General features: G+C 42.1%; 1 protein-coding gene across 1 annotated transcript; it reads right to left on the bottom strand.

The window, feature by feature from the left end:
- Positions 1 to 13,309: 13,309 nt before the first annotated feature.
- msx1a (muscle segment homeobox 1a) lies at positions 13,310 to 14,521 on the bottom strand (the record flags this gene model as incomplete). The annotated part of the gene is made up of 2 exons (XM_084445310.1): positions 14,089 to 14,521; positions 13,310 to 13,725 (listed from the first exon to the last, which is right to left on the bottom strand). The coding sequence occupies exons 1-2, from the start codon at positions 14,513 to 14,515 to the stop codon at positions 13,310 to 13,312; spliced, it is 843 nt and encodes a 280-aa protein (XP_084301436.1). The 5' UTR covers positions 14,516 to 14,521.
- Positions 14,522 to 18,606: the final 4,085 nt, after the last annotated feature.

Here is an 18,606-nt window from a genome sequence, read left to right as displayed (position 1 = left end):
AGCAATAAACTACTAACTATATCAACTTACATCGCAATAACGTGCGGTTTCTCAAAGGTACTTTTTATTGGCTCCGCCCAGCAACCGCTGGCAGAGGGTATATTTTTTCAGTCATGTGTGATATTTCGTTCGTTCGTTTGCTCGTCACATAGCAGGATTATACAAAAACTACCAGAGTGATTTTCATGAAACTCGGTGGAGGGGTGTAGAATGGGCCAAGTTAAAACACATTCAATTTTGGTGCAGATCAGAATCAATGGGTGGATACACGAATTAAAAGAAAACAACATTTACCATACTTGGACCAGCTTCCTTCCCTTTATGTCTAATTCTCCTGCTGGGTTTACTATAGGGTTTGGGAAAATGTAGTCCCAGACACAACCATCTTGTTTCTACACAGGTGTATCTATTTGTCTGATTGGCTCTACTGCATAGAATCCTATGCAATCAGAGAATAGATACACCTGTGTAGATACAAGATGGTCGTGTCTGGGACTACATTTTCCCAAGCCCTATAAGAGCACATTGCTAGATTATATAGGCTGAGATGAATCCAGTGATGTCCACCTCTTGAAATTTGGTCAAATTTACTGACTGCTAGATCAGTAAATCTGATCACTAATGTTCTTAGCATAAGTGAACAGAGTCGAACATGGCGAAAATTAGCATCACGGTTAGTGGACATTTTATGTTTGGTAAGTCCCGTCTGAATAGCTAGCTAGCTAGCTATCTACTATTGTGTACAATGGTAGGGTGGACAATATGTGACAAATCTGACCAAATTGCACCATGGATTTATGTGTGCATTATGGGAACTTTAGTCATTTTACACCCAGCATTCTGTCTTTAACTGCACAAACATGATACAAATCGACAAATAAGGACTCAATGTAAGTGCCTTAGAAACGACGTGAATAACAATGCAATGCAGCCCCAATTTTTTTTTTTCCGTAAAAAATTGCAATGTATTTGTCAGAACCGTACCACTAGAGGGCACTAAGTCACTTAACCTCCCTATAAGTACCTTTATGCTTTGTCTGTGTGTGTGAGTGAGTTTAGTACTACAGGACACTAGGGGGCAGCAGAGGCCGCGTTGAAAGACTGGGCTCTGTGGTGCGTTTTGGTCATCAATGCCAATGAGTTGGAACTATGGTTGTCTTGTACGACTCTCAACATGTTAGTAAATAAGAACTACTGTTAAGTTGTGAATGAATATCAATCCTTTATGTTTAAATCTTGTGTTTATGAATAAAAGAAGTGTGGACTACTATAGGTCACTGAACACTAGTGCTAACATTAGCTACAAATGTTAGCTATAGTTAGCTATGTAGACTGCTATTAGATTTATTTAAATGTTATTTGTAAACGGTTTATTATTTTCTTTTGTCAATACACAAGTCTTTAGCCAACCTATAGGTTATTATTGATGCATTCAATTTAAAGTTGGCTAGCTAACGGTCATGCTGGGTAGATAGCGTAGCACTAAGTGACAGTTGGTGTTGCCACTGTTTAATGATTAATGTAACAGAGGCATAGTCCTGTATTTCTTATTTTCTTCTGGGATACCTAAATTCATTGTACCTATCTGTCGATAGAATATGAAGAGAAAGAAAATAGACATATAAGAACTGTTTATTTGTGTAATAAATTCTGTTGAGCGATGTGAATGAGACCAGTAACGGTTGTCCTGTCAGCTCAACAAGCCACTATGTTTTACAGAATACCTGTGAGTGTGAACGGATCGGGGAACCTGGAACACCACCTCGGAGAAAAGGCTTTTATCGTTCGAAAAGTCTTCACTTCTGTGAGTAACAAAATAATAGATACTGGCAGTCAGACCTGCTAGTGAAGAATGTCTGACAGGGCGGTATACCAGCGATATAGCTCTGACAGGGCGGTATACCAGCGATATAGCCCCGACTATACCGCCCTGGACCAGGGCTAGCAACCCAGCCAACGTCAGCATTAGCCATTTATTTTCCCTGTCTCCCTGACTTAAAGTATACATGTTTGCATGTAGGTAATGTATAATCATACAGATTGATTGTATGACTTCCTAATGATATGTGTTTACAGGTAACCAACAAGACTGGCCTTGGGCTCCATCTGTATGGCTGGGGCACATGGGATGACTGGTGGCAGCTCACAGCTGTGGACATCTCAACTCTCCAAAGATGGCGGAACCCAAGGAGGCAGAGAAATTCCCATTCCCTATATGGAGGTGAATATTCAGGAGGGTGAGAGGAACAAGAATATGAAGGGATATTGGTAGCTATGTTTATCACCTGTAGTGGGAGGCATTTAGTTTGTACAGAGCCCAAGTGCGACCTCTTCCTCATCTTAAATCATTGAGGCTAGCTAACTGTAAATGTGCAAGCGAGTCAGATTTTGGCTAACATTACTACTAAAAGACCACAGATTTTACTTTTGCAGCAAAATGTTGAGCATTAGTTGGCCAGCATTGATCTGTTTCACTGTGTAAGACACAAATATTGGTACTGGTATTTTTCCCCATTTTAAAACAGAAAACATGACACAATGGTTCAAATGTCTGTTGAGAAACATGTTGGGTAATTGATTTGGGATAAGTGGAAGTGATGTTGATACAGTATCAAGTTATCACACATTTTCAAATATATACATCAAGTCCATTCAGTGGGCACCCTGTATGTGTCAGGGACTGAAATTATTGTGTGTCATGTTGGAATGGGGCCCCTTCACAGGAGCTCCTTATATGGGCATAGTGGCTTACATTTAAATTGGTCCTTGACAGGAACCCTATGAGCGTTGTAATTATCTGGTGAATGATTGGTGAATTGAATAGGCCTGTCTATTTAAAAGGGTTTTTCAAGCCTGCGAGGGGGCTATTTTCTTTGTTGGGATTTTGTGGGTTTTGCTGCAGTCCCAACACAGCAGTAGAGTTTGTGTGTAGATTGTCTCTTCATGTACATCTGTGCTATGAAGAGAAGAGCTGCAGTGCTTTCAAGGGGGTTTTCTCCTGTATGCTCCGGGAAGCCTGGCTTCCCCAAAAAATATCCCCTAAAATCGCAATTCAAAAATGTTAATGTAATAATTTTTTTGATTTAACAGCACGATGTTATGCCAATATTATTCTATTCTCTTCTCAGTTTTGTCAGCGCTCAACAGCTCCCCTCTGGTTTGCGTTGTGATAAAATAAGATAATGTAATGTTAAGCATTCTAGCATGCCTCTGGTCACAGGTGTCATTGCGTCACTCGTCAGTATCGCTTCCACCCTCACTTGCCCATGCTGGGTTTGATCTCTGGTCCTTTGACTTACAAACACTCATAGTACAGGAGAAAAACACCAAAATGTGTGTATTGGGTCATTTTTATATCCGTATATTTGAAAATGGCTGCCATTTTTTAAAGAATGCTGGCATTTGGCCATTTTATACCGCAGAATTGCCATTTATTGTCTGTGAAAATTTTGATGATTCTGGTGTTGAATGACAGATTTTTATCTATGGAATATTCAGATGTATACAACAGAAATCCTTTTTATATCTCATTCTGCCATTTACTTAGAATATTTTTAAAGGTAATGCCAAAAATATGCATAAAACATTATTTCAGCAAAACCTTTATTTTGAAATTAGGTTTTTATTTACTGGTTCAGTACTGGTTACTATCAGGGACAATGCACAACAGTCAAGTTAGTCATGAATCAACAGTCAAGCTGCATATGGGCCAGAGTTAGCCTAAAGGCTAGTTTTCATCTGTTGTCCCTGGCCAGATGTTTAAAAGAAAAATAGCTTAGAAAAATGCATGTTAAGAATTAAAAGCTTGAGTGACTCGAGAGACAATAGAACATATAAGACAAATTAGTACAGTGGCATAAAACAGATGTACATGAGTGTTTGTAAGACATACTCTAAAGCAGTGCAGCCACAATAACACATTATAGCATGCGACAGGCAGGGAGAAACACACCATATATCTACAAATATTGTCATTTTATTTGCACGAGGAGCAGAAAAGAGAAAGAATCGACAAGAGTTCCTTTCATTGCCCTATAGGCTAGTAGTACCAGTCTTACATTGGATGTGTGCTGCTACTGGGAGCCAGTGTAGAGAACAGAGAAGGGAAGTTGTGTGGGTGAACTTGGGACGGTTGAACACCAGGCGAGCAGCAGCTCTCTGGACAAGTTCCAGGGGTTTAATGGCTGACGCAGAGGCCCCAGCAAGGAGGGAGTTGCAGTAGTCCAGGTGGGAGATGACAAGAGCCTGGATGAGCACCTGTGCTGTTTTGTCAGTGAGGAAAGGCATCCTCAGGAATCCCCCTGATGTTGTAGAGCAGGAATCTGCAGCAGTGTGTAACCAATGCAATGTTTGCCGAGAACGATAGTTGGTCATCGAGGGTCACAACCAGAGTCCAAGTTGGCATCAACCCCTGTATTGGAGGGAGTTTTCATGCTGTCACTGTCACTTATAGCTCACCATTGCTGTTATGTATCGCCCACCAGGCCCCCTCAGTGAGTTCCTGGAGGAGCTTGACACATTAGTCTTGCACTTCCATGACGATGGCTCCGCACTCGGCTGTGGCTCAGGAGGTAGAGTGGCTCGTCCAGTGATCGGAGGGTTGGCAGTTCGAATCCCGGCACCTCCTGTCCACATGTCAAAGTGTCCATGGGCAAAACACTGAACCCCAAATTGCTCCCAGTGAGCAGGCTTGCACCTTGCATGGCAGCTGCCGCCATTGGTGTGTGAATGTGTGTGTGAATTGGCGAATGAGCGGCCATTGTAAATTGCTTTGGATAAAAACGCTATATTGTAAGTGCAGTCCATTAACCATTTACCACTCACCCTTCCCTGTGATTTCAACATGAAATTTGAACCACAATATAAATGAAAATTATTTCGAAACTAACACATTCTTGGGATTCAGTGTAGGACTCATTTAGTTATCGTGCTTGTTTAATGCTTCCATAAAAGTCAGATATTTTAACTTGTCCTGGTCTGCCCTCCTCTGCAAACAACAGTATTACTAGTGTGACCACAGAAACCTGTCCTTCCCTTTGTGTCATATATCCTCTCACAATAACCTAAAGGTGTGGGACCTCAATAACACATGATCCATTCTGGGAGAGTGCAGAAGCTCACGTTTCTGGGAAGAAACTTGTGATTCGCGTTCTACAAAATGTACATGGATGTAGGTGATTTTGGGTGGCATCCTCCCTAATAGGATGTTTTAACCAGTTATTTTCTTCTGACCAAAATTGTGTTTAATTTGGGTGGGTGGAAATGCACTAACTAGCTCACAGAGCCTACTGCTTGACTAATTCACTGTTGAGTTGAGTGGGAATCATGTACCTCATTAATATGAGAATTCCTTCTTAAATGTGCACATGTGGCTTGTTTAAAGACCTTTTTTTCTTCTTTAAAATAAATCATAGTACTTAGTAGACCTACAGCATAATTGTATTGATTATTACGTGGTTGCGCCATCCAAGTTTTATTTTGTGTTACTACATCGCAAAGAAAACAACACTAAAGCATTAGGGGGTCAGATAATTTCACGATTTTATGTTCTGTGACATTGCACTTAAAAAATGCAAAGGGCCGCATTGTAAAAGCTCTGCAATTTAGCCATAGGGTGGCAGAAATCATTCTCTGGTTTGCTGAATTAAATTGCCCTGTAAAAGACAGATCAGAAATGTGTTTATTTATATTAAAAGCTTGCTGGAGCAGTATTTGTATGTTTTTAATAATTTAATTTATAAGGGTTTCGGGCAATTTTCCATTGCATTTAAAACTTTATCGTGTCTTTAAATAAATACGACCTCATTAGTTCACGTAAGAAAATATTTCCCTTTGTTTTCTGGCTGGGAGCATTTCTAGTATTTGTAATTATCTGACAGTTTGGCTGCAAATGTTGATTTCTCTTTCATTGTGTTCCACTCTTGAAAAAATTGTTGATAGCAAACTGTCCCGGTTTTGCCCATTGGTCAACACTAAAATACCTATAGATACCCTTTGTGCACTAACTTGTTCAAATCAACAGTCATGTAGATACAAAATGTGAACTGCAACATAGAAAGAAGACAACCAATTTCTATAGCAGAATGGATGGGAGTAGCCTAATATCCTGTATAGCTTATTATTATTCATTCATCCATTATAACATTATAGAAAAATGTAAATAAAGTATATCACAATGGGCAGCGGCGTTTAGTCACATACCAATGACTTTCAATCTAGCCTTGGCATACTTTCCCCCCACACTTGTAGTGTAAGTACTCAGAAAAAGCTATGCAGCACGCCTGTTTTGTGTTGAACTCTGTAAGATGTCAACATGTTATCAAGATATTGGTTTGATAGGCCTAGAATGTTCTCATGGTTGTTCTAAACACATGGATTGAGTTGCACATCTTGTCTTTCTTCTTTTGCCCAGTAGAAGGGTGTGTGTGTGTGTGTGTGTGTGTGTGTGTGTGTGTGTGTGTGTGTGTGTGTGTGTGTGGGGGTGTGTGTGTGTGTGCGCGCGTACACACGTTTGGATGGTTCTAGTATTTTACTAGATGGATATTTGTAAGAGGTTTGTACTATACATTGTTAAAGGGGTAGTGTGCTCTATTTGGATACTGAACCCTATTTGTGGTCTGTATCAGGAACCTGGAACATAGAGACCATAACTGATTGTTCCAGTATTGAGCTAGCAGCACTTTTTCTGCAGGCTCTCACTGGGATACAATGGAAGTCAATGGGGCATCTGTAAATGCATTGGACAAACTATGATAAAGTAGTTTTCCGAGACGGGAAGCGCAGGATATAATTTTACCAGTCTCGGTATGCTCTACTGTGAAATGCATCGCAATCCAAATGTTTTTACAAGTTTGGCATGGCTTGGACATAAGCATCCCCTGGCACTTGTTTTCACTGTTCCCACAGAGGACTTTGTCCAAGTCATGCCAAACACCTTAAAATATTTGGATTGCGATTTGGATTGGATTGGATTGCAAAAACATACATTTTTGCGTTAACTGATAGTTATTACCTCCGCCCCCACTGACAGCGCAGGGCGAGCGGTAATGTTTTTGGTGGCGTGTGTTCGTTTGTTCGTTTATTTATTGGTTTGTTAGCAGGAATATGGAAAAACTAGCTTACCTGACAGATTTTCATGAAACTTAGAACCCATTAAATTCACAAATGTAAGCGAAACCAGCTCCCCATGTGGGGGCGCTAGAGACACAGGTTTGGACTGAGGGTACAGGAAGAGAGCCCGGTGTGATGGGCAGCAACTCTGCTGTCCTGACGTCAGTGGGCAGTTCGTTCTACCATAGCGGGGCCAGGACAGAGAAGAGCCGTGACCGTGTCTATCGACCGAGGTAGCAGAGCGTAGCGTTCGGGAGGAGGTATAGGGTTTGACCATGGCCTGGAGGTAGGAGGGGGCTGTTCCTTTCATTGCCCTGTAGGTTAGTGCCAGAGTTTTAAATTGGATGCGAGCCGCTACAGGGAGCCAGTCTAGGGAACGAAGAAGGGAAGTTGTGTGGGAAAACTTGGGGTGGTTGAACATCAGGCGAACAGCAGCTTTCTGGAGAAGTTCCAGGGGTTTAATGGCTGACGCCGGGGCCCCATCCAGAAGGGAGTTACAGTAGTCCAGGCGGGAGATGACCAGGGCCTGGATGAGCACCTGCGCCGTTTCATCAGTGAGGAAAGGGTGAATCCTCCTGATGTTGTAGAGCATGAATCTGCAGGAGCGTGTGACGGATGTGACATGTGCGGAGAACGACTGTTGGTCATCCAGGGTTACACCCAGATTCCTCGCAGTCCGAGTCGGCGTCACCAGTGTTTTCAATGGTGATGGCCAGGTCCCGGTGCGGGCAGCCCTTCCCCGGGAGGAACAGTCTTGTCCATATTGAGCTTGAGGTGATGTGTTGTCATCCACACCGAGATGTCAGCCAAGCATCCAGCTATGCGTGTCTCCACTTGTGTATCAGAAGGGGGGAATGACAGGACAATTTATATTTTATATTTTAGTCATTTGAGGCCTATAGACGAATAACCATTTACAGGTATGTCTGTTTGGATTTTTCCACTTTGCACCCTAATGGATGTTAGTAATATTACCGATACTGTGTCCATTCAGTACTCTTTGGGAATGCACTGATCTGCATAATCTCTGTTCAGACAGTCCATCACTAATTATCCTTCTATAGCAAGTTATATAACTTGGTTCATAACAGCTGTGTCATTAATTATTTTCACAAAGGTAAAACTAGCTTGAGGCATCACCTTATCAGAACCAGAAGTTGTTTTATTGCTATAGTAGTTTTTCAACATAGGAATTTGTTTTTGTGGTGCATAACATGGAGACATTGGACAGGGTGCAGGGACGAGACAGGACAGTGCAAAGAGCATGTACAAAATATGAGTGTAAAATAATATAAGATTAAAAACAATATGCAAAATGTAGAGAGGTCAGTGTATATACAGTGAGTGTGCAAAGTGTAATGTGTATGTGAGTGTGTGTGTATATAGTGTGTGGTGTGATATGTGAGTGTGGTGTGTCCTATGTACAGTTACAGTACATCCGGGGGTCATTTGTAAATGTCTCAACAGTGGCGGGGTGGGGGGTCAGAGGGGGACACCAGCCTTGTTGATGAGGCTGGTGGCCGTGGGGAAGACGCTGACTCTGGCGTGCGGCCGCGGTCCTGATGGGCCGCAGCCTCCTGCCGGAGGGGAGGGGCACGAAGACATTGTGGCCGTGGTGGGAGGGGTCGGCCGCTATCTTCCTGAAGTGCAACCATGTCAACGGACACTGTAGCACAAATGTTCATGCTTAGAACATAACATGGGTCTATGTGAATGTATAACGTATAAAGGTTGGATAATCTTTTGGCGATTATGGTCACATTAAGCATAATGAACAGAATGCATATGGCAATCATCAAAACCCAGATTTTTGCTATCAGTATAGGTCACATTGTATGCTGAGGGTTGTGTCTCTAGAGGAGCAACCTCAAATTACAAACAAATGAGCACAGTCAGTGGGTGTGTTAAGTAGCTGAGCGCTCACTCTTAGAATACTCACTTTGAGTGCTGAGCGGTTTTTAAAACCACTTAACGGTCTGCTCTAACCGAGCGCTGAGTTGCTAGGAGAACTTTTCACCTGTTGTCAGTCGTGTGATTAGCGAGCAGCGTCCCAACGATTCCCAAGCCAAAATGCGCCCCTTGGTTTTTTTTTTGCTCAGGTGATGATGATGATTATGACGTGGTGTTTGGCTCAAACAGATCATAGTTCAAAACTGCTCACTTGTGCAGATCAGTCTGAGCGTAACTGAGCAACCCGTTAGGTGAATTCTGATCACTGAGCGCTCAGCTACTTAACACACCCAGTGAGTCTCATACAGCAACTTAATATCCAATTGACAGAATTCCCAGTTCATATTTGGAAATACGTTGATCACTGTGTAGTAGGAAGTTTTGAGAGAACCTCAAGATCACCTGCTTTTACAACTAAGAAATTATTGGCGATGAGAGCAGTGGGATACACAGGTTTGGATCAGAACCAACTGTTATAGCTGTGCAATGAACATTTTATTTCAAAATGAAGTCAATGCATAGCCTATGAGATGAGAAGAGAGGGCGAGTTGTTGATAAGTCATGACATTTCTCTGGTATATAGCCCACAGAAAAGACAATATAAGACACATGCAGTGTAGTGGAGGGTATACGGAAGTATACAGAGTATACCCACTTCTTTATCCATGGACCCACAGTATACCCACTTCACTAAACACAATGTAAATGTAAAATGTGATGTAATAATAATGTAAAAACTTAACATTTCTGCTACAGTATACCCACTTCTTTAGTCAGAGTATACCCACTTCGTTAGTCGCCACTGCACCCTTGGACACATGTTTCAGTTGGATTTTAGAATGCTTGCTCCCCCGCTGAATAGGCAAAAGTAGGCTATTCTAGAAGCCCAGAAAACCCGCGAGAATACTCCCGCTTTCAACAGTAGGTGGTGTTGTAGTATAGGTCTACGAGAAAGACAGGAGAAAGACAGGAGGAGACATCTCAGTGAGGGGCACTTTAGAATAGGATAGTGAAGCTTGAGGAAATGCTCTCTCGTTTTGCAGGGGTCTTGATAAAGCGGCTGCACACCCTGTACGGATTACTAGTTAGTGTGCCTGTGGAGCCAAGGATCGCCGGCTCGAGACCGCTCCCGTCAAACTCCATTTAAAATGGGATTTCGAGTGTGGCGCATAGGCCAACCAATCATCTGAGCCAAAAAAGAAGAATAGGCCTATTATCAAAGCGAACACACAGATGTTCATCAAAGATCCATTGACATTTCACAAATTATTTTACCTCAGTAGGCCCTAGCCTAAGCATTATGAATCTTATTTGTTACATTATTTTTATTTCAGTATGGCTTTGTTGATAAAAAATAAAATAAATATCAACGTACCAATTCATGGTTGGAGAACGTCAGTCTTGTGAAAGCACCTCCCGTTTGCGGCTAATTAGGCTACCAGTCTTGGCCTAGCTTTCCCCCCGAATATTTAATAAATTGCTACAACAAATAAGAACCTATTATATATATCTTGTTTGTTTATATTATATTGGGTACATATGTAGCCAATTTCATAATGAGTAGCCTATGCATATACAAATAATTTCATGCTTTATTTATTGAACCACAATATCACTATTTTAGTCACACAGGCAGTGTGTATGGGGGTTTGCAATATATATAGGCCTATAGACCTATCTCATGCTGTTTGTTTATGTTCTGATATAGACTCATTAACTATTATAATTATCCTATAAATATGCCTATATGCGTTAATACCATGCATTGTCCAGTGGAACACAAAGAAAGGCCGGTAAGGATCCATCATTTAGGTTAGGCCTACATTATAAAAAGCATAGCAACAAAATCATATAGCCTACGTGTAAAATTATGCTATTTGATTAATAAGGTATGCTACTTAAATATAATTAGGCTACTGAAAATATCTCTCCTGGACACACTCCTAAGTCGCCTAATAAAATAATTTCCTCTCAAAGCATGCTAAATGTTCCCCAACTTCCATGGGCTCTGGCGCCTGAGGGCCGAGAATCTAAATTGTTTTGCTCTCTGTTAACTACCCGTTGTGATCTTTTGGATGACATAAACAAGTGACTTTTGTTTTCTTTTTGGCTCCAGGCTAGATAGAGAGAGGGGCACTCGAAAGAAAAGACGCTCCTCTTGAAAGAACCGACAGATCTCCTTTGACTCTTTTGTGTTGAAGTTTTTCCGTTTCAGGGGGAGCGTTCGCCCGTGTGATTCTCAACTTATTGTCATTACTTATTTATTAATTGATTCCTGCTGAGAGAAATTGAGCGTGGAGTGATTCCCGAGGCTATAGGCCTACGGTAATGTGTCAGGAAAGGAGATGGGGCATGAGCAAAATACGTTTTGTTGTCACCAAGCATGGGTAGCTTCACTATAGGACTAATAAACATGCAATACACTATGATAAACAACACATCAAAGCTACAGCCATCCACTTTTTTGTTTATCCATTGCTCTTGTTTACTAACCCTACATAACTGCATGTGAATGGCGACACTTTGTATAGAAAGGAAACGAAAGCAGAGAAGAAAACTGTTGCACGTCCCAGTCCCCCGTTGACATTTTAGGAATGATAAAAGTTCCGCCTCGCCTGAAGCTATAGCCTCGCTGGAGCCGGCGTTCGTCTGCGGCGGATTGCCTTTGCTCATTATAGCAATTATTTTACTCCAATTTAACCCCTACTTGAATGGTAGGCACGTCAAAGGAGAGCCTCTAAAACTGCCGCGGAGTGGCCTGTAATTCGTCCATATTAGCTTCCAATTTAGCTATTTGAGGCTTAGCCTATTGATGCCAGTAATTGACTCGAACGTTTATTACGTTTAAATTCTTCTCTCTGTGCTTAGGAATGTCAAGTAGCCTAGCCTATATTTCTGTGTGAAGGACACACGACTGCTAACGCACCTCTTGAAGTGGCGTCTCTATAACGTAGGTGTCACCTGGGTAATTTTAGGCTGTAAATAGTGATAATGACATTCCGTCGAATCGTTTGCAGGTAATTTAACCCTAGAACCAATCTCTAATTTACTGGACTGTTTTGAAGTCCGCACAACTGATGGTTGTGGATGTTGGTACCCCCTGAGCTCTGCTGGCGCCAACAAAATCTGGGTGAGTTATTTCAAAGCAATGGGCAACAGCTGTAGAAATACATTCCGTGTATTGCTCAGCAAAATGACACTTGACAGGTTTAATTCACGGTGTATAACACTTAGGCCTACAGACTGCAGTGTTCCAAAAGTCTGCTATTTAGGCAAGCACAAAAGGATAACTCAAAGAAGGCGTTCTGATATTGAAGTAGGCCCAGAGCTGATCTTTTTTTTTTCTTTTTTTTTTAATTAGCCACGTGTTCAACAGGTCTAGCAATTTGACATTTTAAAAACGTAGGCGTAAGAGCATGTAGGCTATAGCCTAATTAAGTTCATATCACTGTGGCGGCTGGAAATCACTAAAATACAGGAGCCCAATCACATTATATTTAAGAGATCTGCCTGATATTTTTTCCACAATAGTCTATATGGTAGGCTATAGGCCCGCAACCTGTATGCTTTTGGAATTCATTCAATTTGCGTGGAAACAAAAACTATCTCTAGTCTAATTTCTGTAAGCCTACCCGCAATATTTTGAGGTGTAAGTCAACACGAACAAGTGATTCATGAAAAAGAATAAACAATTTATTGTTAATTTATGTCACAAATATATTCATATTATAAATGAGGATATTCTTCAAATATACATTATCTTATAGTATACACACCCCTTCCGAAGGGAATCATTAAAACAGCAGACAGTGCTGTTGTAATAAAAATGCTGTGGTTCACCAAATTGAGCAAAGAGCGTTCATTGACATGGATCCTGTAACCCACTATCTTACGCACTGATGCAAAATGAAAATGTATCCAGAGTGACAACAGTTCAGTAAAGTTATGAGCCCAACCTACCTGTGGGTCTTATGTTTGTTGGTGCAAAACGCAATGCTGGTGCGTAAAAGTCTGGTATTGCTACAAGTGAATGGAAATCTTGCAATTACTGTGGCAATAGGTAATCAACCGTTGCAAAGTAGAGCTATCTTTGACATACCGTGGCAGGAATATCTCGTCTACGAGGCTGCCCTTATGACTATCCAGTCCTGATATGTAATATGAGAAATGTCTTTTTCTTAGTTTTTGGCGATGTGGGTCACGTCGAAGCACTTAAGAGTCAACATGGCACTAAAGTCCTTTTTTCAAGTCAGGCCAGATGATACATGCTGTATCCAACATGAGCAGCGTACAGTCCCACCGGAGAAACCGGCAGGGAGTGCCTCTGGAAATGGTGCGATCCTCCATAGGACGGGACGTGCGCGCCGAGCGGAAAGGAAATCCCGAACGCCGGAGGCAGCATAGGCTTGGCTGCCATTTTCAGTTTTTCCAGTTCTGCCTCCTGCAGCCTCTTGGCTTTGGCTCTTCTGTTCTGGAACCATATTTTGACCTGAGTCTCCGTCAGGTTTAGCGAGCTTGAGAACTCGGCGCGTTCAGCGATGGAGAGGTACTGCTTCTGGCGGAACTTTCTCTCCAGAGCTAGGAGCTGGGACGTGGTGAAGGGAGTCCGCGGCTTTCTGTTCGTCTTGTGCTTTCTCAGCGGACAGGCGGGTGGACTTAGCCTTCCTGTAACATAGAGTATTGTTGTATTTTGGTTTACTATGAGTTCCGTAGTAAGGAATCTCCAGAGGACTTATGGGTAACCTAGGGTCTATCAAGTATCTTATTTAAAATCTATGAAAAACATCCATGGCCACAACATAGATTAACACAATAGACATGGTTTTGATCGACAGCCATCATAATATCCATCAGCCTTGTATGGCACTGAATGACAGTTCACCCAAGTTCCTCAACATGTGATCAGAGCTCAACTTCTTCATCAAATGTACTAGTCCAACGTATTAGGCAATTCAAACTGGAAAACCGAGGAACCAAGATACGTTTTAATTAAATACACAGCCCCGATAGAAAGCAGCAATGACTTACGTGGAGGAGTGGGTGAAAAGCGAGGACTCTGCATCCAAGAATTCCTGTCCTTACTCTCTGGGCTCTCAGGCTTAACCAGCGCCTCGTCTTGCATGTTCATAATGTCACCCATTGAGAACGGGGACCCCATGGCTAAAGAGGGGACCGAGTTATCCAGGCTGGAAAGCGAGCCGATCCTCGCGCCGAGCGTTTGAGACGACCCTGCGATGGAGGACACGTCCTGCGACGACAAGTCTCTGCTTGGCTTTCTGTCTGCCATCAACGCTTCGACGCTGAAAGGGAGGATGGCGACTTTCGGCTTCCCCGTCTCCTCTGTCATGCCGAAGCTGGTCTGCATCTCGCCTCTCCCCACCACGGCCGGGCGCGAGGGAATATCTTCGGGTTTCAAGCCAACGGATAGAGCTGACATGGCAGTAGTTGGGGCCATACAGGTTCGCCTTCAACTTTGTAAAACACTCGCACGTACCGAAAAGTCAGTTACAAAAACGTGATGGGGTGCTTCTAGTTTGAGGGCATTCTCATGTTTATCCGGCAAAACTGGCGTGCAGTGCTATAAGGCGGGCGTGGGGACAAAACTATCCAATCAGCTGCGAGGTGGGCTGGTCAAAGATTCCAGTCGAGTAACAATCTCAGATATTTGACTGGGAAAGTAAACAATCACATTACTTTTTAGAACTTACCAGTTAACAATTTTAAACTGCCAAGTAATTAGATTATCATATCATTGGAATAGGCTATGACAATTTTAGCAATGGAAACTCATTTTGAGGATGAGGATTACTGTTGTCTTTAGTTTGCATCATCATCATCATCATTATTATTATTGTTATTATTATCATCATCATCATACAAGCCTATCCTACTTGCAGTTTTTTATTGTTGCATCAACAATAGAGGAAAAAAAAGTTCCTGCATACTTAGGTCCATGCTAAGTGTGCAGAAAGTTTATTTTCACAGGGGGAAAAAAAACTATAGACCTTTTCTATCACAGCAGGCTATATTTAGATCCGTAGCTGTACAGCTATTAGCCTACTTCATTTGGCTTATGACTTATTTTTTTCTGTGAATGCTAAACCAGTAAAACGTTGGTCTCCAATGTTGCACAACGTTTAATGCGTTCCTTTATGTGATCGGCCTCTTGCAGAGCTATGTTTATTGATGGCCGCGGGGCTCTAATCATATTGAAACACACGAACCTTCGCAGTCATTTAGGGGTAATTATCGGGCTTGGGGGAGGGATCACTGGGATTTTTCCCTTTGACTACATCCATTAAAGTCAAAATTATGTGTTGGGGGAGGAGGCAACTTGGAGCCAACTTCGATTTAACCCAGGACTGTCATAGGTTTACCTGTCCACTCCGGGTGTATTTCAGCTCTATCTGGTAGGCTATGTTCTCAGCAGAAGCTGTTGTACTCTGTAATGTATAGTTTTGTACATGGTAGATCTTCAGACTCCTCTTTTTAAATCTATCACATCCAAAGCACTACATTCCCTACCTAAATGTATGCTATATTCAAAAATGACTATGACTATTTCCTCGCCTGTTTTAACTCTGTAAAGCGTCTTGCATTGCTAATTGCAAAGTATAAACAGCCTGTCATGATTTGTCAGTCTTCCTAATAGGCAGACAAGTTATGTTGTTTTTAGGCGCCAGCAGCGGCCTGATCAAAGAGCCTGACTTTAGGGAGACTATGAAAAACTTTAACCCGCATCAAGAGCGCAACCCGCCTCCCCCTGCACCGCCCTATAGCCCCGGGACACAAGCTATTCAGCCTGAAAAATTAGCTTTCTCAGCCGATCGCACGCCATTTCCAACTAGCACTATTTAAATGGGTGCTAATAGCGTAGCATTGGTGTAATAGTAAGCTACCCAGAAGAAAAGGTCAGCGCTCCCCACTTTTTCTTTTCAGACTCGCTATGCTGAAAAGGATTCATTCGGAGAAACACGGCAGCCTCCCCTACAGCTACAGAGGAGGAAGAACGTGGTGATTTGGTTCTGACGCTGTTCAGAGTAAATTCCTGTAGCTACTTGTGGAGCTATGTAATTACACCATTCAACGTGACATAATGATTTAAGAGTGACGCTCAACTCTATCACTTGCTGTCATTTTTGTATGTACAACAGGCGTTGATTCGTTTACAGCCTACCTGATAAAATAATATGCAAGGCGGAATTTTGCGTCTCCATAATTTCACATCCGGCAAGGGTGTGGGAAGTATAGGCTTGGCTACATCTGCAACCATCTATGTTAGTAAAGACCTGAGCCCATAACCCGGAATGAGCGCGCTGCGTGTAGGCTGCTGCACCGCGCGCGCCTGCTTTGATGTCGCTGCGATCTCGTGCGCTCCCGTCTGTTTGAAGTTGCTCGCGCGCACTCGCACCCTGTTCTCGCGCTCGCACTAAAACTGAGCGTGCGTAAACACAAATGGGAACACATGAAATACATTAACGCCTCTGGCCAAGCGACTGCATCCGTTCTTTTATCTATATTGTGTCACAGGTAGGCGGCCTATTTGGCTGTTAATGCATAGCCTACTAAGAGACAAATGTGGCTGTATATGTGGAAATTCCATCAAAGTGCGTCTTGAGCGATAACCTATAGGCCTACGACTGCCTAGCCTACCAGTAGGCTATGGCAGACTATATCTCAGTTTTATTTGGTTTGTGAACAGAAGATAACAGTACTGGGAAACAATGTTGGTGGCAATTAGCATCCCAAACACTGCCCTTTCAAAATAATGATGTGCCATGGCGAAGACGATTACCATACCGTTTCAAAATCCCGAGGCAACAAATGAGGGCTGAACTGAGATACAAAACAACCGTAAGCCTGATCGAGCCTTTGTTTGATTTTATAAACTACCTTTGATACAGAGGCAAGAGGCAAGGACGCGAGACAATAGACCATTGTAGTCCGCCCTGAAAGTTGTCTTAACCCTTTTCATGCAAAGCCTGTCAATTGTGACTTAAAAGACATAAAAGGGACAGATGATGTCAAAAGGCATTTCGGGCAAAATATTTGCACTTGGAATGACTTTCATCTGAACACAGTGTTTGAAGAGCTGATAAATCTTAGTCAAGTTTCCAGATTAATTTGATTGTCTATTCACGATCACATAGGCTAGGCTATTGTCCACATTTCTGACAATTCCACATTCATATAATTGGCCAAAGATGTTTTTAGTTCACTTTGAATGGAATGGCAAGTTAGAAATTCCAAAAATATAAATGCTAGGTTGTTTACAACTCTCCCTTACTTTAATCAGTTACTGATCCTGTCCCTTTAAGAAACTCCGGCGTTAGCAGGATGGAATGCCCCGTTCTGAGTGGCCTAAATTAATTTGGTCGCGACATTATGATGCACTTCAGAAAGATGAAAGAGACACCCGACAGTCTCCACCATCTCCATAATTATAGATAATGTATCCTATTTCAAAGCAATTAGCTCAATCAGGCGTAACGAGCCACTTTGCTGCCAGTAAGTAACAATGCCTCACGGTCATTTAAGCTTCAAGATGCCATGCAGACTCCAAGGCTTGCGGGCCCGCCTGGAGAAGAAGTCATAGGCTACTACTCTTTTGCAGGTGTATGTCCAAAAGTAACCGAAACGAAAATCCAGATATGGCTATTTATAAGATGACATAATAAAAGGTCATATTTTATTGCTCGTGGGAGCCATACATTAATGATGAGGAACGATTTCACCCGCCTTCTTAACCTTTGTTTATTTACCCTATATTCACTGTATAACAAAGCATGGGACAGAGCAATGTGAAGCGCTTAGTAATTTATCACTTGACAATGGGCCCGTCAACAAATTAATCTTTGATAGATGGCCCAACTCATTTAGACCGTCCGATGAATATAACGTATCATGCCAGACTATATATAGCGTACTGTATCTTACTCGTAATCAGATTAGGCCCTGGAGAACTGCTAGAACAGTATAGATTTACCATCATTTCCGCATGCAATCTGTGAAAATTGGCCTACAGCATGCCTGCAAGGCACACCAAGCACCTCCCCTATGTTGCTCAATCAAGGAATGATTACAGTAGTAATTGATTGATTAAATGTTACAAATCTCGGGGTTTAACAGGCTTTTTAAAACACATGGAACCTGGTTTGTAATTTCAGGGGTTTTGGGCCATTTTTTGGCTGTCATTTTACGCAGGATTTTTCATGAACGTATCTCCATACATCCACTGCAAAGTCTCACGTGGTTCAAAATACTAGGATAGGCTAAATATGTTTAATTTACTTAATACATTTTTTATTAATTAATATCATCAAAATTATTTGATCTAAATGTAATTTAGACTTACGGCGCGTCTACCCTTGACCCCTCACACACGGGAAGAAAGAGACCCACTTTCAAACTTGCACATGGCTTATGCACAAAACAATTTCAAGAAATGCTTCATGCCGTGTGTATGCAGCCCCACTGCCCTATGGGAACAATATTGACTTCAAGCCATTCATTAAGATGTGACTGCAGAGATTTGATAAATAATAG

Source organism: Borostomias antarcticus (assembly GCF_949987555.1).
Source record: "Borostomias antarcticus genome assembly, chromosome: 11".
Lineage (NCBI taxonomy): Eukaryota > Metazoa > Chordata > Actinopteri > Stomiiformes > Stomiidae > Borostomias > Borostomias antarcticus.
This window is presented reverse-complemented; position numbering and strand designations above follow the sequence as displayed.